The sequence below is a fragment of the Pseudorasbora parva genome, chromosome 14 (genome assembly GCF_024679245.1).
Source record: "Pseudorasbora parva isolate DD20220531a chromosome 14, ASM2467924v1, whole genome shotgun sequence".
Classification (NCBI taxonomy): Eukaryota; Metazoa; Chordata; class Actinopteri; order Cypriniformes; family Gobionidae; genus Pseudorasbora; species Pseudorasbora parva.
The window spans coordinates 17,302,611-17,329,446 of NC_090185.1; the positions used below are offsets into that span (position 1 = coordinate 17,302,611).

Sequence of the window (26,836 nt, forward strand, 5' to 3'; positions counted from 1 at the left end):
TAAGTGTTTGTATACAAATCAGTTCATTTTTATCTTTTATAGTATAGTAGGCTACAACTGACTCCCGTAGTTTACAGCATTAGTTCAAAGATTTGTTTTCCTTGAGAAAATTCGCCAGGTATTGTACCTGATATATATCTAAAATAACCAATATTTCCGATATTTAATTGAAATCCAATCAAATTGCAAGCTTGTGAATCGTAATCGAAACAAATTGTGACATTTTTGTCAATACCCAGCCCTAGTTTTTACCATGCCACCTGAAATTCATGTACCATGGTAGTAACTTCCAAGATATTACGATAATAAACAGCAAAAAATTAAATAAATTATAATAATAACATGGTTACATGACTTTATGTTCTGTGAAGCTGTTAGACCCTTAGAAACTAGTTTTGAAACATTCACTGCATACCTTGGCAGAATCTTTGGGAAGGTCGAAGGGAATTCGCTGACGTATTTTGGGCGGCAGTTGAGTCAGCACCTGATTCTTCAGTCTACGAATCATAATCTCACTCAGACGTTGGTGCAACTCATCCAAATGAGAAGCGCCGCGACAGTCCCACTGCCGTCTGGCCCCGAAAAACCTGCACAAGTAAACACAGGCATTTTACTTATTCATGCAACACACTTTTGCTGTATATCCACCTCATTTCACCACAGTCCTCAGGTATTATCATTGTAATGAGACCTTTTCCGTCCTAAATGTGTGTGCGAGAGATTTAATTATGAATATTTTATATTTACGACTGCGTCTCCGAATGATTGACAGGAACTTGTGTGCACGCTTTCGAGTGGCAGAGCTTTTTCCTCGGTAGATTAATTTGTACTCGGAGACCCTTGTGTGAATCGCTGTCGTTTCATTTCTCCTCTGTAGATTTGATAAGAAGAACAGAGGGACAAATCTCCTCTTAGATGTTCTGAACACCACTCATCTTCATGACACAACTCATATTTCGGCTTCACATTAATGTCGCTACTGCACACACACACACAAACAAATTAGCTCTGCACCAAAACCTAGCCAACTGTCTACATTTTAAAGCATCGTAGAGGTGTGTTACCAGTGTAAAATACATTTTTTAAATGCATTTACATGTTATTAGAGATGCACTCATATGAAAATTTTGGCCGATACAATAACCGACAATTCTTTAAATTTGAAAGCTGATAACGAAATTCTGTCTGATAAATCTAGATCCAATTTTCTATATAATTCTTGAGAGCCTGACTACACATAAAAAAGTCTCACCATTAAAAGCCATATCCCAAGCACACAATTATATAATTTTAATTTTTTGTAGCCTATATGATAGATTTGTGCTATAATATATCAGACTTTTCTTTTTTGGCCGATAATGATAAAATTAAAATTAAAATATATAATGGCCGGTACCAATATGGTGGTCGATGTATTGTGTATCCCTATTTTCTTTACCAAATTTTGAGTTAGTGTAACATGTATATTTTGAGAAAAACATCCCAGAATGCACTGTGATATGAAAAGTGAAAAAATACGGAAGTTGACAAGTACATTTCTATTCTGACAAGCCAGACCCAAATCAAGATGTTGGATGCAGGATGAGCATTGGTCTTTCAAAGTCCCTCTGCACCCAATAGGATAGAGCTACAACCAACCAGAGCATAGATTCAAATTGTATTATTAAAACTCCAAACACATATTCCTTTTTTAACTGACTTCAGTGCAGTTCTTTTCTCAAAGAAAAGCTTAACTCCAAGCCTTCCAGAGTAGCGGCCAAAGCCTATTCGAAAGACCGCCGTTCGCCACGCGGAACCGTCACAACTCTGCCGTCATTATGTTAAGCCCGCTCACCGACTCTAAACACGATATGATTGGCCTGACAAGAGTTTGGTTTTTCCAGCTCGCAAGCCAACGGAGAGTTGCTAGATGCCCTGGCTGCAAATTAGTTTTCTGCGCTCATTGATATAAAGAGTTGACATAAACCTGAATTTACAAATGTATAATGTTTTGATGTTTTAAACATGAAACATCGAAACAGAGCAATATTAACTTCTGGTTTATTAAACTTCTAAAATCAATATCACATTTGTTTTCAGGCCGATATCTGGATAAAAACAGCACTCTTCATGTGATATTAATTACCTATATTAAATTATTTAAATATAAAATACATACAGGGTCATTTTTGCCACCTTTTTGAGGACATTTTAGCATTTTAATAGACTAAATCACAAAGTGATGCGTGCACTCTCTGGGTGTGAGGGATATACTCGATAATGTCAGATCGCAGATTGTTAAAACAGCAATTACGATATTATTGTAGACGATATATAATCAAACTCCCCTACTTCAATTTAAATAAATGTTTATTGTTTGGATTGTACATAAAGGAACACTCCACTTTTTTTGAAAATAGGCTTATTTTACAAGTCCCTTAGAGTTAAACAGGTGAGTTTTACCGTTTTTGAATCCATTCAGCCGATCTCTGTATCTGGCGGTTGCACTTTTGGCATAGCTTAGCATACATCATTGAATCAGATTAGACCATTAGCATCGTGTTCAATTTGTTTTTTTTTACTTTTCTGTAGTTACATCGTCTACTAAGACCAACGGAAAATGAAAAGTTGCTAATTTTTTTAAACCGATATAGCTAGGAAATATTTTCTGCGTAATATCACTCCGCTGCTTCACCCATAATACGGCAGCAAAGTTCCCTGATTATAACGCAGGAATGAGAGAATAGTTCCAATCTATATCGGTCTAAAAATCTAAACTTAGTACACAATGTAACTAAAGAAGGGTCAAGTTTTAAATGGGAAAAATATTATCTTTGAAAAAATAAAGTCTTTGGTCATTTTTAAGAGTGATGCTAATGGTCCAATCCGATTCAATGATGTATGCTAAGCTATGCTAAAAGTGCTACTGCCAGATAAAGAGATCGGCTGAATGGATTCAAAAACGGTAAAACTCAACTCTTTAACTCTAAGGGACTTGGAAAATCAACCTATTTTCAAAAAAAGTGGAGTGTTCCTTTAAACTGCATGGCATTGATGCTAAACAACAAGGCCAATATTTGGCATTTTTTAAATCGGCCAATGAGTTTTTCTGTTTGGCCGATGTATTGGAAGCGGTATAAGGGGCTATACTAGATGCTACAAAGCGGCCATTGCAAAGAATGTGTCTTTAATGTCAGCATGTCATAAATAGAACGAGGCATCAGTTTATTATCGGAGATTTGTGGTGTTGCGTCGCATCCAGTGTAGACAACATCACTGATTATAATGGGTTATATTTTTTCTTTTGTCACGCTGCTCGTGTCCAGTGTAGATACAGTGCAAGTCAAATCCAGCTGTCAGATATTCTGAAGTGTGCATTTGTAGCTCATTTTTATGCAATGTTTTTTTTGGGGGGGGGAAATAAAGGTTTTTACTTGTAGTGTGCATTGCAGTATTTTTTGGCGTAGTCGCTCCAGGTTCCAAATCTCTTTGGAAACAAAGCATCAATCTGCATAAAGAGCTGAAAGAGAAAGGAAGATGACAAAACATCAAACAATATGACATCATAAATGTCACATACAGAACTAACTTTACAGTAGCAACTTCCAAATGGGAACAAATACCATTAAAAAGAGGGACACGTTCATACATCTGACCTTTGCAATTATGAATTTATTGAAAATTAGTCAGCATATTTCTGTTTATAGCTGGTGCATACGAATACTCTGCTGATTAAAGCTGATTAAGTCAGGTATTAAGTTCATAAATTGCAAACACGTTTCCTCTAAGAGAAAGTCTCACAGTGCACATTATGCTCAGTTAGTATAAACCAAACAGCGATTATCTTGATGAATTAAGAAAACACTGTCTTTCATAAGAAGTCCAGTAAGACGTTCCAGGGGAATTAGGGAAGCAATAGAGGTTGAGACTCCTATAATATACACACAAGGGTCATCTTGAGAGGTCTTTACATTTTTGTGTGAACATTTTCAAGAAGGAAAATAGCAGCTCTCACAATATACTAGGAAAGTACACAGAATGTACCATCCCTCAAAGTGAAGCCTTAAGCATTTCCTATATAATGTATTGGTCAATTAACTGGCCATCAGTGACTGGTAGTACAGCTTTAAAAAACAGTCAGAGCAAACAGAATAGATAATACAACATGAATAAAACCAAGGCTTTGAGGAGTGGAATTACAGTCTGTTCAGTAGGCTTCATTCATAAAACAAGCATTTTTTCACTGCTATAACTTTTAACCAAAGCATAACCAAAATGGAAAAATCTGTAATTAATCACTTACCCTCATTTCGTTCGACACCCGTAAGACCTCCATTCATCTTCGGAGCACAAATGAAAATATTTGTGTTGAAATCCGATGGCTCAGACAGGCCTTCATTGACACCAAATTTCATTTCCTCTCTCAAGACCCATAAAGGCACTAAAGACGTCGTTACAAAGCCTATCTCACTACAGTGGCTCTACAATAATTTTATGAAGCGACGAAAATAGTTTTTGTGCGCAAAAAAACAACAACTAAATAATGACTTATATAGTGATGGGTTGATTTCAAAACAATGCTTCGAACCGTTATGAATCAGTGTATCGATTCATGATTTGGAACGCCAATGTCACGTGATTTCAGCAGTTTTGGCGGTTGGACCAAATAGTGCCTTTTATGGGTCTTGAGAAAGGAAATGACTGGTGTCAATGAAGGCCTGTCCGAGCCATTGGATTTCAACACATATCTTCATTTGTGTTCCGAAGAAGAACGGAGGTCTTATGGGTGTCGAACGACATAAGGATAAGTAATTTATGACAGAATTTTAATTTTTGGGTGAACTAACCCTTTGAGTGTCATGCTGGAATTTGCATTACCAGTAATCCCTGCCTTCTTTGATTTGATAGGCCATCTCACTGATTCTGACAGTGAGACAGCAATTTGGCCATTTCTAATTATTTGAGGAGATGTCTATGGTGATTACGGCCCTGCTCGTAAGAATGGTTTTGCGAATGATTTGCAGAGAAATTCACTCTTCTCATAACAATAGTTTTATGACGTTTTATTAAGGTATTGCACTATTCCTGGTTGTGAAAGAACACAACCGCTGCATAAGCTTCCTTCGGATCCTCCTAATATTAGGAATGTGTGGTCGAACTTTATTTTTAATGAAGTTCCAGCTCACGTGGGGAAGACAGTGGTGTTCACTTCATTTCATTTCAATCTCCGGTCGATGCTAGATTTGGATCCGACAGGAATGGTGCAACACACTTATGTGAGTAAAACGTGTTTTTATATGTGATAGTATTGCATTGTTATAGATCGTTTTGCAAATGTGTATGTGTCTAACAGAGCATAACTTTATCACGCTGGACTCAGATACGTATGGGCCAGGGCTCGCAAAGCCCGGCAGGCCGATGAATCTCATTATAATCCGTTCTTGTTCTGCTATTCTCTCTGTTTCTCTCAAGTTGACATTTGAAGGGCGGCGCGCGTACGCACAGTTGCCGCTTATATCGTCCGATCTTGCGGGCTATGTGTAATATAAAAATAATAGTCCAATCAATCGCAGGTGGATGAACAATAAATAAATTATTGTGTTTGTTTGATATAAACATTTACAAGCCCTTTGATCGAGAAAGTCATTCCGGTTGCCGCTTCTCCCTCAATCTCTCCTCTCTCATGTGAACTGAACTGACAGCGGAGTTGAAGCTCATTAAATATGCAAATCTTATCCAATCCTAGCCGTGGGCGTTTACTTCCAAGTCTCCAGTGCAGCACGCCCATCAGAACCCAGCGTTTTGGCGAGAGCCTCAAAACCAGTGTAGAAAATAGCCTATTACTTATTAGTTATGATGTTTTGAATGTAAAAACCACACGAATATCATTAGGTGACCTCAGACAACAGTATAAAAATATAAAAATAGCCAGTTCATGACACCTTTAAATATAGTGTCCACTATATACTAGAATTCAGATTTGTTTTCAGATTCATAAAGCAGTTTTAAAACTGCTATGAATAAAGATTAGGACATGAAAGCAAAGAGACAGAAAATGTAAGAGAGAAGGGGATTGGAAAAAAGAGAAAGAGAGAGGAAGAGAGACAGGAACAGAGCGAGATGTGCGAGGACGACGATGTTTGTGCAAACTACAAATATTGCCGGCACACCTCTGGACAGAGTAATAACAGCAGAGATGAGCGTTGTGCTTTTGAGACCTCAGAAAGAGAGCTCTCTCTCTCTCTCTCTTCCTTCCTTCTCATTCAGAGCCGTAGCTCCAAAATCACTTAAAATCCCCTTATTTTTACTCACATCACCCCTTGGCATTGATATTCCCCTTCAATAGAGGTCACTGGGTTAAATAAACACCCACGCCAGCGTAATATCGAGCCAAACAGAACAAGGTGGACAAAACCACATCAAATGGGATGTCACTGGTGTCAAATTATTGGGCTGTGTCGTATAAAAGGATAAACGTTGAAAACGATCTCTTGTTTGATTGATTAATTTAATTTTGCTGCAAGTGGGTCATTAGGACCAGAGAGATAGTAACTGCGTGACAAATTTCAAGCTGTCACTTTACAAAAGAAATTAGAACGACTATAAATGTTTATTCCTAACACAAACTAATGTGCCGCACAGGAACAAGAACTTCATGTAATAATCTGGTCATTTTATAGTGAGTTGTAGTACAATGGTAAAAATAAATGATTTTAATAACTTAGTGATAATATTCAGTGGTGAAACTTATCAAAACTTTTAGTTTATGATATTATCGTACATGCAATTTTGGGGGACATGAGCGATGACTGGAGGATGGGAAATATGTCAGCTAATGACAAGATCTCCTCCTGGTTTAGCTCAAACAAAACCGTGCCGCATATTACAAATGGCTTAATAAATCAAAGCAAATGACAAACAGATTTGGAGGAAACCATACCTCCTCTGGTCTGCCCAGCGCCGGGGTGCCAGTTAGAAGGATGGCACGCTTGGCGTTCTGAATGATTGGCACCAGTATTTTACTACGAGCTGCGTTGCGAGATTTCAGGTAGTGGGATTCATCCACCAGGATGACGCCGAAGCGTTGCTTGTTCAGGGCCTCCAGTAGGGCGCGTGCGTCCGTCGTGAGCAGTCCATAACCCAGTATTGTCACTTTGCTAGTGCTGATACTCCTTGAAACGAAAAGAAAAGAACTTCATTCAAATGTGCAACAAATTTATATTCACTTTCTCAATAGATGTACCTGATTTGCTTGTGAGCCATCAATGTACGTAACACCACAAAAATAGCTCTCCATTTCTAAAACAACATTTCTGCTGATGTAACCAAGGTGACAGATGTGGAAAATATTATATTAACATTAATATTAGTTTTAAAAATACCAGACGTACTTGGAAAATGCTTCAAGTTACAGATATTTTGCAGATTCCATTGTTAAACCGGTCACTTTAAAAAATAAATAAACAATACACTCAAACCAAAATGTAATCAAATACTTTCAACATTTTATAACATTATCACAGTTTATTCGCTATAGTTTAGAAAATGGTAATACAATATGACAACAAATTCCTCTTGATAATGTCTGATAACTTTAATAGAAAGGTATGTAATGGATTACAATCAACCAATCAGTTGTAACATTCAAGTACACAATTAGATAATACCAATTTAGGTCAACCAATGACCAAGCAATGCTTAATTTTGTTCAGTCTGTGGTGTAAAAGGTCACATCAGCAATTAAAGAAAAAACACTTAAAGGGTTAGTTCACCCAAAAGTGAAATTTCTTTCATTAATGACTCACCCCAATGTCGTTCCACAGGCGTAAGACCTCCGTTCATCTTCAGAACACATTTTAAGATATTTTAGATTTAGTCCGAGGGCTTTCTGTCCTTTGAATGTAAGTGTATGCACACTTTGCTGTCCATGTCCAGAAAGGTTATGAAAATATCCGAAGTAGTCCATATGTGACATCAGTTGATTAGTTAGACTCTTTTGAAGCATCGACAATACATTTTGGTCAAAAAAACCCCCAAAAAACTGACTTTATTCAGCATTGTCTTCTCTTCCGTGTTCCTCAAATAAAGAATCAAACGGTCATGAATCATGATTCGGATCGCATGTCAAACTGCTGAAATCACGTGACACTGGCGATATGAATCACGAATCAATCTGCTGATTCATGACCGTTTGATTCTTTATTTGAGGTTTGAAAACAAACGCGGAAGAGAAGACAATGCTGAATAAAGTTATATTTTTTGTTATTTTTGGACCAAAATGTATTGTCGACGCTTCAAAAGAGTCTAACTAACCAACTGATGTCACATATGGACTACTTTGATGATGTTTTCATTACCTTCTGGACGTGGACAGCAAGTGGGCACACACTTACATTCAAAGGACAGAAAGCCCTCGGACTAAATCTAAAATATCTTAAACTGTGTTCCGTGGATGAACGGAGGTCTTACGGCTGTGGAACGACATTGGGGTGAGTCATCAAAAGGAATTTCATTTTTGGGTGAACTAACCCTTTAAGCAAACCATGGTCAGGTCAAAGTGTCTGAATCATTTTGATCGAAGATTTTTATAAATTGTACTGGTAGTCCACTGTGTCATAGTTTACTTTATTTTGCTATCCTTACTTACATAAATGAAACGACTAGTAAAAAAATTATATCTGGAGTCTGAATAATTTTTGGTTTGGTAAAAATGCATCAAAATACCGTTGGGGATGGGGCAAACGAATGTCAAAAATAACTATAAACGAATATAGTTAGTTGCACTTTACACTTCTTACCACCAAGTGAAAATAGTGCTAGTTCTTGGCGATAAATTACATTTACACCAAGGGAAAATATCGTATTTTCTTTGCAATAAGAGTAAATATCATATTTTCTTTGTGAAAGACTCTACCTATTTATACTTTTAAATATTGGCAGATACTATTCGCACCTCAGTGCTGTACATTAACGATATGCAATAATAATATAGAGTATAAATGATTATATTTATTACAATTATTAAATGGATGCCACCTACCCCTAACTGATAAACTCTTTATAATTAAATACACGTGACACTATTTTCAGTTTTGACTATTTTCTTACATTTATATTGAAAATAAATGTCTTTCCGATCTGATATGTGATGGGAAAAAGGGTTGAATCGGGTCAATTTTCTAGCACGTGCCTTATTCCCTACACTATTGCTACTACTGACAATCCAGACGTCAGTGGGAGGAATTAGTGGAAATAGCATCTGCTGAAAAGGCGGGCTATTTGCACTTAGTGTAAGTACACTGTTAATTTTTTTTGGTCTAAAACAAAACCAATTTTTGCTCACAACACACTAGTAAGTCGTAACTTACAAATCCATCACAACAGATACTGTGTTCACTTAGCAATATTTATAATAGTTTGTAATATGGGTGTTTTTTATCAGAGCCACAAGGTTGTAAAAGCATTTTATGCTTTTTAGCCTCATAGTTTTCAGTTACAGACTGTGTAAAGACGCCAGCAGTATGCTGGGAGGAAATGATGTTCGTGCACTATGAGCCATTAGAGTTAAAATATCATTCACCATGCTGACAGGCCTTCATCAAGCTCGGAGGGAGATGTTGCCATGGTAACGACTTTACAGGTCGACTCAACCCCGGGCCAGAATTCTCAGGGTAAACAGAGCAATTTGTGAGCCTCTTTTTAGAAGCATCAATAACAGGCAAAAAGACAACATGACCCTCTGACTGCATGGGCTGTACAATCAATCCCAGCATCCTCTGTGGAAGGGCAGCTCTTATAAGCTCTCTCTGTATCCTAAGATAGAGCTAAAGTATTCTTCATGGAAGATTCGTATCTGTAAAAGGTGAGATAATTTAGGATTTGTTTAATATCTCTCTGGGGCGGTGATTTGATTTCATACATCTGCGGTGTAATTGTGGTATAATTTTGTAGTCACTGAGCAGGAGATTTTTACTTCTGTTTTGTATTTCTACAGGCTGAAAATCTGCAAGAATGGTTTTCATAACTTTCTAAAGCTACTCATAAAAATGTAGCACACAAAGAGGAAGAGATTTCTTCCTAACTTTTCCGGAGGCTTCTGCAAAGTCATACTCAGTCATAAATTTCATGAATCAATTTTGCCACTATGATTAAATTCACACACAGTCTGAAAGAATCAATCTTTCATTTTGAGCAAAAAAATCTCTCTGCCACCAGTACAGACGTCCTCTAGTACGGTCCACTGGATCGCAATGAATTACGAACTGATGTCCTTTTTTTTTCAGAGACTGCAAAACAAACTTAAACTATCGATTACCCTAGATGCCTATAGGGTGTTTGGCAAAATGTAGCTAATATTTACAAGGAATTAAACTTACTCCACTTTAACAACACTTATGTTTATGTGAAGTTTAATATATATCGCTTAAAATAGCATGCCATGTTTTCCAGATTGTGTGCGCTTTGTGAATAGTTGAATAAATAAAATACAAATAATAATGAAAACATTTATATTTTATGTAATTTTTATCTTTTAAATTTAACATATTTTACATTAAATATTTAATTTGTTTGGAATTTTAATTTGTTTGAAAACTGAAATATTTATTTTAATTATAGTGCTGCCAAATTGATTAATTGTGATTAACTGCATCTAACATACGTTTGTGTTTATACAATATATGTGTGTTAGTGCTGTCAAATCGATTAATCGGGATTAACCTCATCTAAAATAACTTAGTGTATATGTTAATATAATGTGTGTGTGTATATACAGCCGTAAGACCTCCGTTCATCCTCGGAACACAGTTTAAGATATTTTAGATTTAGTCCGAGGGCTTTCTGTCCTTTGAATGTAAGTGTATGCACACTTTGCTGTCCACGTCCAGAAAGGTTATGAAAACATCCAAAGAATCAAACGGTCATGAATCAGCATATTGATTCATGATTTGGATCGCCAGTGTCACGTGATTTCAACACTTTGCCAGTTTGGAACGCGATCCGAATCATGACTCAATCCACTGATTCATTACCGTTTGATTCTTTATTTGAGGAACACGAAAGAGAAGACAATGCTGAATAAAGTCGTAGTTTTTGTTATTTTTGGACCAAAATGTATTTCCGACGCTTCAAAAGAGTCTAACTAAACAACTGATGTCACATTTGGACTACTTTGATGATGTTTTCATTACCTTCTGGACGTGGACAGCAAGTGTACACACACATTCAAAGGACAGAAAGCCCTCGGACTAAATCTAAAATATCTTGAACTGTGTTCCGTGGATGAACGGAGGTCTTATGGGTTTGGAACGACATTGGGGTGAGTCATTAATGAAATTAAATTCATTTTTGGCTGAACAAACCCTTTAAGTTAATCTCTTAAAGATCTTAATGCTAAGAATTAATTTCTCAATGGAGAAAATAAAAGTGGTTGTCACTTTCTTGTCATACATTGTATCACTCTTGCTTTCCACCAAGTTGATGTCTCTGGGGTCGAGTTCGGGAATCCACTTCTCCAGCTCTTCAATCCAAGGGTATTTGAGAGATGAAGGAACCACAATCAGCAGAGGCCATTCCTGTTTAAAGATATACGCCACAGAAATGGCCTGGATCGTCTTTCCCAAACCCATCTGTTGGGGAAAATGGTTAGAGGTCTGAGGAGTCTCTGGGAAAACGAATTGGATCTGAGTAGAGAAAAGGAAATCGCTCTTACCTCATCTGCAATCATACACCTGCAAAAGAGAAATGAAAACTAATAAGGCATATCGAACTCACGCTTTCAGAGTTCAGTGACGATGACCTAACCTATCCAGACCACAGAACATCAGAAAGTCATTCTCTAAATAATTACCCTCAGCATCACGTTTTTAATTTCTTCCCTAAACCGATGTCCGGAGAGGCACGTATTGATCCAGGCAATATTGTGAAAGCTGGGCTTCCTAGCCAGTGCACATTGCTCAATATAATTTCCCGCACACCTGAACTCAACGACCAATTTCACACTGGCAGCCAGACGGCATGAAAACTCAATCCCGAAGCAGAGCCGTGTGGAGCCCCATTGCGGCATACAGGGGTTTATTTAAAACAGCCATTCATTTCAGACCCCAATAAACAACTAATATAAGCCTTGTATTAATCAAGCTGCTCCTCTAAATTAAATTTACCCAACGTCCTGAGCTCAGCAAGATGTCATTGAAGGTATGACCCATTTGTTTCCTAATCAATGAGGCAATAAGAATTTAAAAAGATCCATATTGTACACTTTTGTAGCCTTACGGCTTTTTTCACCCCAATAACTGTCAACCAAAAATGTGAAAAATGTGACAATTTTACACCCGCTCAATAGTGCGCTCAGTCTGTTTTTGTTTTTGTATTTTACAAGTTGGCAGATATTTGACCACTTTGAGAATATTGTAATCGGCTGATAACTGCGCATCTGGACAATTCTCAGAAGAGGTTATGGGTCCTGCACACTGTGCGATTTTTCAAAATCCTTTGCGAATGTCCCTTGTCAGACCGTACGAACATGATCCCTGATGTAAGCCATGTCACACTGTAAGATCTCAGTTGGCATTAATGCCAGACTGCACGATAGTGAAGGCGCGCTAAAAACGGACCCGCACAAGAAAACTCATCTGGAGTTTTATATCATCAATGAATGACGCGTTTGGTGACAGTGAGCTGCATTACACGCGGGACTGAAATGCTGGCTACAAAGAAATCTCTAGCTCTTGTTTTGGTCATAGTTTGTCTTGAAAAACCGAGATATTTGACGTCATAGGAGAAGTCACACTGCAGGATTGTGTGCCAAATCTTCTGACACTGCCAGAATTTCGTCTGAGGTAAAATTTGATCGCAGCGCTCATTAATCGGCTGCCGGTGAACATGTCAAACTAACGACCAAAGACTTCAGATTTTAGCCTAGGAGCTGAGGAATCTTTTAGGATTTGCTAAATTTGTCTCAGACGGCCAAATCGTGGCCAAAATCGCACAGTGTGCACACAGCTTTAGCCTGCCTTGTCCCATTTTCAAAATCAACCAACGGGCTTTATTATATTTACCCATCATTGATTATACTTTAAAATATTTGAGTAAATTTAAATATTTGTAAACAATTTAAATAAATATGAAATTAAATGTAAAAAAACAAAACAAAAATTACACAATTTTACAATATTAAATAAATATTAAAGAGTTTATGTATAAAAAGTTTAATACAAATGTGTATTATATATATATATATATATATATATATATATATATATATATATATATATAATGTTTGTATTTTTATTTTATTTTTAAATTTATTTACCTTTAAATTAAATAATCATATTACAATATTAAAGTGCTTATAACAGGAAAATTAAATAAACATTAAAAAACAATTTAAGTCTTAAATCATTAAATTACAATTATTTGATTCAACAACAAATTTTTAGACGACAACGGCAAAAAAAATTCAGAAGCTGCATTTAAATAAGATACTCTGAGAAATGTCTCAGTTTGAACTATCCCTTTAATAACTATCTCTGTTTTTATATATATATATATATATATATATTTTTTTTTTTTTTTTTTTAAATAAAAAAAAAATTCAGCATTAAATTTGTAATGTCTCTCTTTATGGATGGGCCATTGAATTGGTTCAACTGGTTCAGCACAGATTCATAAATACCCTAATACCCCTAAATGCCCATAAAAGTAAAGATATTGGGTGAAAAATGTCCCTGTATGAGTATATATTAATATATTATTGTAATTTTTGAGGAAAACATTTTTGCAGTTTAGTTTTAATGAATGAGCCGAGTAGATTACAGAGGACGCTTTGTGTTCATTATAACATCTCTACATAGTACACTTGTTCAAAGGAAAATAACATAAAAGTGTTTAATGAACATCTAGTACATACTTTCATTTTTCCTAGTGTATGAAAAATCTACTAAGATCTCAAATTTCCTCGAATGCCACCTGAAGATGGATGCAAATAAATATAGTAAAACAGCCTACGACATTTGTCTATATCCTGGTGATACCAGTAAGAAAGCAAAGCATCAAGACTTTTTTTCCCATTTTCGTTACTGAAATGTCACCGTGCTCCACAAGTCGCCTGTATCCATTGTTCAAACAGCGGATCTACTCATTAGAGGGGAGATGTTTCCTCTTTTTCATCTCACTTTCTTTCTTTCTTTTTTTAAGTAATGCCGAGAGACACTGATCTTCTGCGGAGTCTTTCAGGGGAAAAAATTTAATTGCTCATGCGTCAGGCGATGTTCAAGGATTTACTGGGAACAAATGAAGCAGATACATGCAGGGCCACAAAATGAAAGAGCTTTGCATCTTTTTTTGTTTTGTTTATTTGCTCCTTTTGGTTTATTACTAATGCGGACTCCAGCAATGCCTCGGTTGGCGATGACGTGTGGGACGGTCGTTATAAATGCGCTCCCTTGACAGCGGCGCATTTAGCTAATGCTGATGCGATATTTGCATACAGTGTACAAATACAGTGTATTTTTCAAACAATAGTACAGTACACAGGAGAATAATGCAGCAAAATGTGGATACAAATAAAAACTACCAAGTACTAGTATTTACTTTTTTTAGACATCATAGTACATAATGTTGAATGTACTAAAATTATTGTGATATTATAAAATGTAAATATTGTGACAAATCCTTTTTTTGTAAAAAAAAAAGCAAAAAATATATATATATTTTTTATATGTATACATATAAATACTACTACTAATATATAATTATAATATATTTATATATATATATATATATATATATATATATATATATATATATATATATATATATATATATATATATATATATATATATATATATTAGTAGTAGTAGTATTTATTTGTATACATATTTTTTACAATAAATATATAATATATATATAGGGTGAAAATAAATGGCACACTGTTCAATTCCTTTTTTAATAAAGGAAAAATGTAAATACTTAAAGAAAGAAATATAAAATATAATATCCATCTATATATATATATATATACACACATTTTTAAATATACTGAAAAATACATTATATATATATATATATATATATATATATATATATATATATATATATATATATATATATATATATATATATATATATATATATATATATATATATATATATATAACAAATATGTAAATATACTAAAAAAAGTACAATAGCATCAGTTTTTTTTAAATAGTAAAAATCCTAAAAGTTTTAGTTTATTTCCAGGTTCAAAACACACTAAAATAAAATAGCACTATATATTTAAAAGTACCATAGCATTAATGTCACTGCATTATGAAATTATGAAATGGCACAAATGCTTTTTTATAAAGGTAATAGGGCACAAAAATAAGCTAATTTAACCATATGATATTTTTTTTTATCAGTATCGATTACAGAATAAAGTGACCTCTTGAAATGTCTAGGAGTGACAGAAAAGCAAATAAAGATAAAGAGATGAGAGAGAGAGAGAGAGAGAGAGAGAGACAGCTATGATGATGCCCTCTTCATCTTGTTTTCTCCTCCCTTTCTGTGAAAGGATGATTAACAGCCTCTGTCCTGTCTGAGTGTCTTTTTTTGCCTTCAAATTGTTGGAGCACTTGCTAGCGCTGTGTAACGCGCTCTCACGTGCCTCGGTGGCTCTCAGGTGTGTGTGTGTGTGTGTGTGTGTGTGCCGTTTCACACATTAATCACTGTTCTTTAAATAACGTTACTTGCAACCGACGCACCGCTGTGTCCTGAAGGAGGGCCCCGTCTGATTTGCCTGTCAACAACACCGTCAACTTAATTCTAGTATGATATTAAATATTACTGCTTCAGATTGTGAAGTTTCCTAATTCACAACAGTAAAATATATTTGTTACAAAGCGATGCATCAAAGCAAACCAACAACTAGTCATGTATAGTTTCCTTAATACCTATAAAACTACAGTCCATACACATGTTTTTTGACTGAGTCACTGCCTCTGACATGAAGGCCACCAATATAACTAGTGAAGACAACTTAATTTGCACTAATTCGCTTTGTTATTTCACTTTCATTACAAGCGTAATATTGAATAATCTCTTAATCTTCCTCCATGCCTTCATTTGCACCTCTGATGCAATTATAATCGGTCGTACAGTATCCCTTTTTTGCAGCCTCCCATCTCAGATCAATATCTATCGATCGTCTCGGCCACCGCGCTCGATACGGAGACAGATATAGCTTAGCTCCTGTGTGGCACATGGTGGCTCATGGTGTAGCTTTTTGATTGGTGGTTCAGAGTTCAGGGCTCATTAAACCGCAGTAATTGTGTCAGCACGGCATATGCTAATCCGCCCTCGCGTAGCATTTCATCATCCAATATGATGAATTAACATTTAGTCATAGTCCATACGCTGGTGCATTAAGGCTTTATTAGCATCTTTAATGTGGTGTGGTTGTTGCGCGTTAGCACGCTGTTGATAAAAGTGGGTTTCTAGCTCTTGTGACGCACAGAAAACACAATTAGCATCATGCTAACAGGTTAGCTATTCAGTGGGTGAAACAATCTTAAAATAAACAGCAATACATGCTGAACCAGTATAACCAGTCTAGATGACTTCTGCTACTGTAGAAAAGCTTTTTTACTTTTATGAGCACTTTATAAAACTGTGGTAAAACTTATCGGTAACACTTTACAATAAAGTTAATGTATTATTAATGGTGAACTAACCCATTTATTAATGATTACTGTATCAGCAACTAATGAAGATTCTACATTATTAACAGATTAAGTAATCATTACATAGTTATTAGCTAAATGTGTCATAATATAATTATTCCTTAATAACATTATATTAACTAATAATGTAAATTAATGTGTTAATTAATAATAATACAAATGATAATACATTTTATTTGTATTGTTTTACCACAACAGGTCAAAGCAATGCATTTCAACTTCCAGTTGTCTGCTTTAATTAATCATTAGCTAATGATTTATAAAGGTATCATTATCTTATGACTTTACTTGTTGGGGCACATGACAATTAACTAATTCAGAATTAATTCAAAACTCATAACAACAATTACATATTACTTAATAAGCAGAGGTGGAAAGTAACGAATTACATTTACTCGCGTTACTGTAATTGAGTAGCTTTTCTGTGTACTTCTACTTATTTAAGTAGTTTTAAAAATCTGTAATTTTACTTTTACTTAAGTACATTTTGATTAAAGTATTGTACTTCGCTACATTTTAAACCACATCCGTTACTGAGTAAAAATAAATCATTAATGCAAAGAGGGGAGGAAAAAAAACGCGATCCGGAAATGACTAATATTGAATAGAGGGCGCGGGGCACGGGAGAGAACAAGCGCGCAAATATCAGATAGAGACGAACAAGACAGACGTCAGTGACGCAGACCCAGGTGAAAGCAAAACGCCGTCGTGAACTCCTGGCTAGTATGGAAATACTTTGGATATAGAAAAAAATAATGTGGTTTTGTCCCGGAGCATATCAAATGTGCACAAAATGTGGATGCAAATGAAGAAACACATAGAACATGTTCGGGAACACATCCCTCTGTGCAAATAAAGGTAACGTTATGTTTATAACTTAGGCCGATTGATTTCTGTGACGCAGAGGGAATCTCGGAATCCAGTCATGAACATTAACTTTACATTATAACGTAGAATTTGCGTAATACACGCAAACTGGTGGATGAACGAAAAACTCAAAAGTAGAGCTGTAGGCCTTAGAAATAAATCAAATCGCGACATGGTCTGTGAACATTAAAGCACAAAACATTGCTATATGAATATATGATCTGCTTGTTCTCTCTCTGTGAATGAGCTGCTCCGTCTACTACATATTGACATATTCTTAATTTTTTTTTACGAATTAATGATAAAAATAAGTTGTTAATCTAATTCATAATAATTTATTGAATTTAGTTTATTAGACATGTTTTATTGAAATTGTAATAAACAAAATAAACAAATGGTTTTAAGTTTGTTATAATAAAGCATTTGTTCAACCAAATAAAAAAAAAGACTAATCTTCTTCATTCATTTAACATCATTTTAACTAGTGATAATAACCATCATTTAATAATAGGTACAGTAAATGTTTAATTGATGTTTTCTGAGATAGTTGTCATATCGTGAAAATCTCATTCTATCACAACCCTACAGGGGAGAGTCCCCCACCCCCACTTTTAAAAAAGTAACTAAGTAACTTTTACTCTGAGTACATTTTAAATGAGCTACTTTTTACTTTTACTTGAGTAAATTGTTAGACCAGTAATTTTACTTGTACTTAAGTAAAATTTCATTCAAGTAACAGTACTTTTACTTGAGTAGAATCTTTTGTTACTCTTTCCACCTCTGTTAATAAGTTAGTTAATAATCACGTGACTTTGGCGATCTGAATTTATGTAAGGGATAATGTATCCTCTGCTTCGCGTCGGGGTCCTGATCACTCTGGCGGGGTTTATTCTGCGATAACAACCGGCTGGGTGTACATTGTCCCGCTTATTATACGGCTACTAGTCTCAAATAAATAATTATTAGACACAAAATATTGTCTCGAGATTAAATATTTTATTAGCTATTACGCAAAGCTTCCGTGAAGGAAAACAGTTCCAACCTGCTTTAAGCCTTTATCTATTGCTGAAGATTTGCCATATGCCCTTGCTAAATGTTGAAAATGAATGCTGAAAGGGTTAGTTCACCCAAAAATGAAACCAAGCCTATGATTTACTCACCCTCAAGTTATCCTAGGTGTATATGACATTCTTCTTTCAGACAAATACAATCGGAGTTATATTTAAAAAGTCCAGGCTAACGTTAATCCAAGCAGTTGTTGTAGTTGTGTTTGAAGCCCATAAAAAAATGCAGCTGTCCGTCAAATAACGTGCTCCACACGGCTCTGATGGGTTAATAGAGCCTTCTGATTCGAATCGATGCGTTTGTGTAAGAAAAATATCTATATTAAAAACGTTATAAAGGAAACCTGCCTTGAAGTCTTCCATTGTAACCCACGGCTGTTTAAGCCACAAGATGGCGCCAGCGTTAAGCATAGAAGTAGTAACGGTCAAGATAACTCGTAGTACCCGTATGAGCGGTTGTTATCTGGAAATAACATACCGCTGGAATGCGCGATTGACCAATCAGAATCAAGTATTTCACAGAGCCGTGTAATAAGAATCGATAAACTGATTCATAACGGTTCAAAACTTTGTTTTGAAATATATCACTATACAAGTCATTCTTTAGTTTGTATTTTTGAGCACAAAAACTATTCTCGTTGCTTCATAAAATGATTGTAGAGCCACTGTAGTGAGATGGGCTTTGTAACGACGTCTTTAGTGTGAGTCTTGAGAGAGGAAATGACATTGGTGTCAATAAAGGCCTTTCTGAACCATAGGATTTCAACACAAATGTCTTCATTTATGTTCCGAAGATGAACACAGTTCTTACGGGTGTCGAACAGCATTAGGGTAAGTAATTAATGACAGAATTTTTATTTTTGAGTGAACTAACCCTTTAACTACCTAACTAACTAGTGGGAGTTAATTGAGGCAAAAGTCATAGTTAATAGTGAGAATATGAGAATATGAAATAAACTAAAGTGTGAACAAACTTTTTTGAAAAATGTTTTTGAAAAAGACTCAAAACCATATTAAGATGATTGCAAAAATTTTTTTGAATGGTTGCTATGGTGTTTTGGGTGGTTGCTAGGTGCTTGTTTTGGTCAAAAGAGCTGACTCCTAAATCTTTTGTGCCTATTTTACCAGACAAAATAATAATTGCTTAGAAAAGCAATGAGAAATGAGACTAAAAGCTGTTTGAATGAGACCCAAAATTAATCTACTATGATTTTACAGCAGTAACAATAACCGACTATAGTATTTTAGAGACAACTGTTGTTACCATGGTAATTTTTCGTAATCTATAGCCTTAGATCCAATACTTCAAGACGCAAGTAAGGTTATATCAAGTAATGGGTGCCGTTCACCTTTTGTGCTTTCAAGATATGAAAGCAACCTCGGATATCTATCTTCTCGACTAGTAACAAGCCGCTGATGAAATCTTGCTATAAGCAGCACGGAGCAGCTTAAAACACTGCATCATCTGAGCAAGTATCGTGTCTCAGTGTGTGGTTTGGCTGTGCTGTAACAAAAAAAAAAAAGCAATTCTGCTTCAGGGGGATTATTGAATTGCAGAGAGAGAGGTGGGAGATAAAGAGAGCGAAAAAACGGAAATCGATGGTTTAGAAAACACAGAGTGGTTGTATTCTATTACATGAGAGGCACATCTACTCCAACCGCAAGGTAAAGATTCACACGATTAAACGAAACAGACTCTCCAAACACATAAACAAACACAAACGCCACTAAATACTTCCTGCCTCAGTTCTGTGGCCAAAACTGTACCACCAAAGTATGACAAAACTGTAGTTGTTATTCCTAACAAAGTGAAATGTCTCATGTGTGAATTAACATCCCGACACTGAAAACAACCAATTTTACTTCAGAGTTTCTGAATTAAATAAGGATATTCCAATAATTGGGATAATAAGATCTGACATTTAAAGGGATAGTTCACCCAAAAATGAAAATTACCATGATTTACTCACCCTCAAGTCATCCATATACACAATGCCTTGCTAATAAAGTTACATTTCATTCTGATTAACAACCTGACAAGGAAAACAACATGGAAAACTGTTCGTTTAGACACCGTTTGTACGCAAACCAATTTGCAACCAATTTTACTACCGAAATTCTGAACAAAACAAGGATATTGCAATAATTGGTGTGTAAAAAAATAACGAGGTATGATCTGGCATTAAACTTGGACTTAAGTCAGAAACGAATAAATAAAATGGTCAAAAAGAATGTGCCAACGTTAAGTCAACGTTAAATAAACCCGAGCAAATATCAGTTTGCCAATTTACCGTTTTAGCATCGGCGCTGCTCTAAAAATTCACCTGCCTTAATGAGATTTCCCTTTAAGTCTGTCAAGTCTAATATGAAAAGTAAACAGTAACTAACCACCTTCATTTCCCACAGCAAAAAACATTAAATGAAACGTGGCTAGTCATTGGAGATGACACACAGCCGTGTGGACGCCTGTCCCGGTTCATTAGACTGTAGGTGGAGAGTCTCAGTACGGATAAAGTAATTACAGTTGAGGATTGCTCGGGTTATTGGCTGGAGTGGAGATTACATATTTAATTAGAGAGCAATTATCTTGGGCCATAATCCGCATACTAACTGATTAGCGGGATCAAAGCGGTGCACAAGGGGAAATTAATCGCTAAATTAGATTCAAGAACAAAAAACAAAGGACGAAACACACACCCGTTCGGATAAAAAGTGATAGCTTCATAGAGGTGACTGATGTCGGAACTTCTAAGCGGCTTCTGTTATCAATAATGTCTAGATCCAACAGAGAACACAGACACTGAACAGAGACACTGCATCCAAATGAATAAATATGAAATCTTTCGAATACTATTGAATCTTCACTTAAATTATTCATAGGGAAAAGTTACATTTAGAATGTATACACTACTGTTTAAAAGTTTGGGGTCAGCAAGTTTATTCATACTTTTTCTATTCATCAAAGAATCCTTAAAAAATATTTCCACAAATATATTAAGCAGCACAACTGTTTACAGCATTGATAATAATAAGACTTGTTTCTTGAGCATCAAATCTGAACATTAGAATGATTCCTGAAGGATCATGTGACACTGAAGACTGGAGTAATGATACTTCAGCTTTGATCACATTAAAAAATATTTAAAAAAAGATTATAGAAATAGTTTTTTGTGTGTGTGTGTGTTTTAACACATTTTGTAATATTACAATTTTTAATGTATTTTTGATTTTAAAAAAAATTGCCAATTTTTTTTTAAAAACAAAACTGCATTTAAAATGCAAGAGAATAAAGAGTAAAAAAAACTTTTAAAATGTGCGATTGCGAAAAAATGCATCATTCAAAGTGTTATAATCATTCTGACAAAAATTAACAACTGCTTAAATATAATAGCACAAATAATAACTTGTATTTGTTGTATTCTAATAATCATTTTGTTAGTCAAAATGCAAAAATTGTTAAAAATCCATTGAAACATACATCGTTGTCCCATTATCTCACAACCCCTTTATCTTGATATTTGGCATCATGGGATACAGTACTCACACGGTTTATTTAGATCATGAAACCATCTAATATTAAGTAAAGAGAATCAAAGTGAAGAAAATGATATTTATATATTGAAGAGAGTTATCTATCAGCAGCTGGCACTTGTGAAACTGTACCTGTCTAGTTAAAGAGGAAATTAGTGTCGGCTCACTAAATACAGTCAGTCTTGATTACAGTCAATAAAAGCCGTTTTATTCTGCAGCCAGATGCACCAGACCCTATGAAGGAAGAAAACCCTTAGAAGTAAGACCTTAGTAATAATTGTAAGGGTATTTCTAAACTTAAGGGTCAGCAGCAAACACATCGTGCCAAATCTGTCAGTGTGGAAAATGGAAAATTGTGTTTGAGTGTTTTCTAGAGCTGTTTGTTCAATAATATATTCAATAAAAGATGCATTATTTATGGCCGCTTAAAGAAAACAAAACAAAACATCAGCTTGCTTGTGGATGCAAAAATAAACTAGAACAAAAAAAGGTTTTTGGTTAGCAACAAGTGCAAAAAAGCACTATATAATACTTATCGGCTTTACTCATAAATATAATATTCATCAGTTACAAAGAGTTTTAGATAATATGTTTTCTAGAGCTGTTCAATAATACATTGTAATGTTGATTTTTGTTTGTTTCGTTTCCCTTCCTTTCACATCTTTTTTTTCCCTCGTCTCAAGAAATTTCTGCATGCATACGAAACCACTGAAACCGACACAAAGCGATGTAGTATACATGCCAGACTAGTATGTGGCGCTTTAATTCTGCCACAGAGATACACTAAAAACGGAGAGCTGGGGTCGAGGCGGTGATGACATCATCGTTTCACAAAATATACGGATTGGCTGTACACACGAAAATGCAAGGGTGTCAGTTTCAGATTTATCCACTTTGTGTGTACAGGGCCTTAGTTTGTAACTTTTTTTCTTCTGGGTTTCCTTTTTGTTTCTAGACAAGTTTTCATTTGTTGTCGTAGCAACACATTGGTTGGTTGATTTGTTTTGTTTGTTTCTTGTTTAGCCTTTTGTTTTACTCTGTGTATATATATTTATGTTTTGTCAGAATTGTAAATAAAAGTGACTGCTTTGATTTGATCCTGCCTCTACTGCAATCAGTGTGTGTGAGAAATACATCACTAAAAGATGATTATTTACGGAAGTTTAAAGAACATCTGCTTTTTTGTGTCAGATGTAAAAAAAAAAAAAACTTGTAAAGTACAAAGAAAAAACTGTTTATTGAAAAGTGCATACAGGTAAAAAAAAAAAAAAAAAAAAAAAAACAATACACAATATAATACTCATCAGCTTTGCTCATAAATGTAATAATCATCAGTTAATATTTTTTATATTTAAAAAGTTAATAAACTACATGCACTATTAAGACAAATAATGTGTTATTTTAGTATCATTAAGATACTTTAATTATGAATTCATTATTTTCATCTTTATGTTTTCATTGTAATTTTAGGGTTAGGGTATATTTTTTATGATTTTGTAATTTTTATGTTTTTTTTAAATAATGTCTATATCATTTTATTAATTGTTCATTTTTATTTGAATACATCAAGTTAAACTATGAACATTTGTCTTTTAGCTACTAGCTAAAAGCTACTAGCTTTTTTATACATTTTTTTATTACATGTAATGTTTATTTTATATCAAATAGCAAAAATGTTTTTCTATGGGTTTAGTTAATTATAATAATAACCCTGTCAGAAATGTTGTTCTCTGTTCAATTTGGCACTTGTTTGGTTCTCTCCCTTAAATAAAGCTATTGAACAAATTGAAAAATCAGACATCTGTAACTGCATCCATCCCATCAGCCACTGTGACTCCTTTGGGATTCTGTAATATCCACCCCACTGAATGTCTGCCTAATTAAGTGACTGACCCTGTCTGCACCAAACAGAACTCTGTGTGTCCTGCCATCGATCTGGGACACCTCGGCAGCGTCGACTAACTGACCCGTCTGACCCAGAACATTGACTGACAGAACTGAAGTAAATTAGATTCTCACCTGCTTAAATCAAGCACGGGTTAAGAGATAGAATGATATACTGATAAGAGAATGATAGACAGACACATAGAGTGAATTATAAAGAGATAGGTGTCCCATTTCTAGATACCAGATGCAAGTTTTATACAGGAGTACAAAAAAATATACATACACTGATGAGCCAAAACACAATGACCATCTGCCTAATATGTTGTTGGTCTTCCACATGCTGCCAAAACAGCACCGACCCGCCAGACATGGAGTTTGCAAGAGCCCCGAGGGTGTCCTGTGGTATCTAGCACCAAGACGTTTGCAGCAGATCCTTCAAGTCCAAACTTGTTGGTCCAGAACATGCTCAATTGGATTGAGATCTTGGGAATTTGGAGGCCAGGGCAACACCTTGAACTCTTCATTAAGTTCCTCAAACCATTCCTGAACAATGGATACTTCTCAATACTTAAATTGATGCCTCCTTATGTCCTTGCTCCTACTTCCTCAAGCCCGTGACCCGGAAACCGATCGAACTCAGCTGTCTTGAAGGACATTTCAATTCTCTAATTGCACCACGAGGAGAAGAGGAATGAGAAGCGGGGAACCTTCATGAGGAGTCATGAGCGACGAAACACAGGTGTATCCTTCCCTCGCATCCTAAGGGGGTGGAGCTGAGACATGAGGAAAGGAAGCGAGGAAAGGAAACAAGGATGCACAAATAACACATGAGAAGCACCCAATGTGTGCAGTGTAGCGGGGTGCATTATCCTGTTGAAAGTGGCCACTTCCATTAGGGAACACCATTGTGATGAAGGGGTGTACCTGGTCTCCAACAATGGTTGGGTAAATGGCACATGTCAAATTTACATCCACATGAATGGCCCGGACCCAGTGTTGCCCAGAGCATCACACTCCCTCCACCGGCTCATCACTGTCCCACAGTGCATTTAAGTGCCATCCCTTCCCAAGGTCAACAGCGAACACGTACACGGCCGTCCAAGTGAGGTAAATGAGAGACACTCATTGGACCAGACAACCTTCTTCCACAGGTCCAGTTCTGTCACTCACATGCCCATTGTATGCACTTTCAACGGTGGATAGAGGTCATTCTATGCGGTATCACTAGCCGGGTCTCCACTGTGGGGCCAGTGCGAGCCAGGGCTTTTAACGGGCCAGGCTGAGCTAATAGCCTTGGACCTGAAGCACCGAGCCCAAAACCATGCTGCATGTCCACCGTTGAGCCAGAAGCTTCGCACTGCTTCACTAAAACACGCCGTAATACACCTCTCTGGAACAACGTCACACGAACCCATCATTTCACCAACAAATGGAAATTTATCAGAAAACTAATCAGAAAGAAATCACTGGAAAGAAACTAGCGAGATCTCAAAACAAACATGATAAAAGCGGCCATTTGTTGGCAGTCTTGTATACTTTTATACCGCAGCACTGATGTTTTACCACAGTTTTACAATAATAATTGATACATTGATTATTAATGTGAGATTACACATTAGTCACACAGAAATACAGTGGTATTTACCGCTATTTCACAAAAGAAAGAGGGCATGTGTACTTATTCAGTCGCGTCTGTTTCTGTTTATTTGGACATTATTGCATCACATTTAGAAAGAATGATCATTTAGACAAATTTTCCAACATAAATGCGACCTGAGAAGCTTTAAGACTATCTCCAGTGACCAATAGTTATATTTTCAGTCAGAGAAAGGAGGCTTCCGAAAACCGGAGTGCTTGCTTTATTTTATGACATAGCAGGCTTTGCGGTAATAAATATGGACATCAGACAGTCGGTCCATTATAAAGAGATGAGACCCAGACAGATTAAATAAATACATGATTGTGATAGACTGTATTATTTATCTGATTACTTCAAGCAGTTGTATTTATCATGTTTACTATGGTAATGGTTAGTGCATATAGTCTTTTCCATCACTGTGTCTGACTTATACAGTGATCAGATGACTCTTTGGGCAAAGTTATTTGGCGGGCCAAAAAACCCTGGCCATTGGCCCCGAGGAAGCCTCGATGAGTCCCAATCAAGCCCCGGAAGTGACAGTGCTTCCGGTTTTGGCCTGACAGTGGAAACATGGCTATTAGTGGTTGTGACACATTTCTGTAACCATCATTAAAATGTATGTGGCTTGTGCCACAGAAGGCCTTATATTGGCTCTGAGCAGACAAGATAGCCTTCAAAAGCCTCATGCATCATTAAGCCTTGGCCGCCCAACACCCTGTCGCTGGTGTGTAGTCTATCTCTCCTTGGACCACTATTGGTAAATTCTCACCCCAGCTGACAGGGAGAAACCTACAAGTTCTTGGAACTTGGTTATAGTAACTTACCACCATGGTGGTTCCTTTCCCCTAGGGTTATTTTCCTGGTTGCATTCACGCCGCCAGTAGGAACTCTGAAATGTTGTTGTGACCTTTATTTTTGACGGCGCTGAGAACGCCAGAGCCCGAGCTCACAGTGCTCCCATTTGTTTTCATTAGTTTACGATCTGTTCAATAGTCTTCAACTGTTATACAAAGAAAGTATATGAACAAAGTATTTTCCGTTCCATTTGCCGTTTGGTTGAAGCCCAATGTCGATAGCTGAGCAGAAATACGTAATCATGTTTTGCTTGGTCCATTCAAAGGCACGTTGGATTTTCCCTTTAGTG

At 35.9% G+C, this 26,836-nt stretch overlaps 1 protein-coding gene across 3 annotated transcripts in view; it reads right to left on the reverse strand.

Moving 5' to 3' along the window:
• Positions 1-26,836, reverse strand: part of zranb3 (zinc finger, RAN-binding domain containing 3) — a 71,267-nt gene that overhangs the window by 42,245 nt on the left and 2,186 nt on the right. For all 3 annotated transcript variants that reach the window (XM_067415700.1, XM_067415702.1, XM_067415701.1), the window contains 5 exons: positions 11,690-11,708; positions 11,428-11,606; positions 6,920-7,151; positions 3,414-3,499; positions 416-587 (listed from right to left, as the gene is read on the reverse strand). In XM_067415700.1, the coding sequence (XP_067271801.1) occupies positions 416-587; positions 3,414-3,499; positions 6,920-7,151; positions 11,428-11,606; positions 11,690-11,708 (688 nt within the window). The remainder of the gene's footprint in view (positions 1-415; positions 588-3,413; positions 3,500-6,919; positions 7,152-11,427; positions 11,607-11,689; positions 11,709-26,836) is intronic.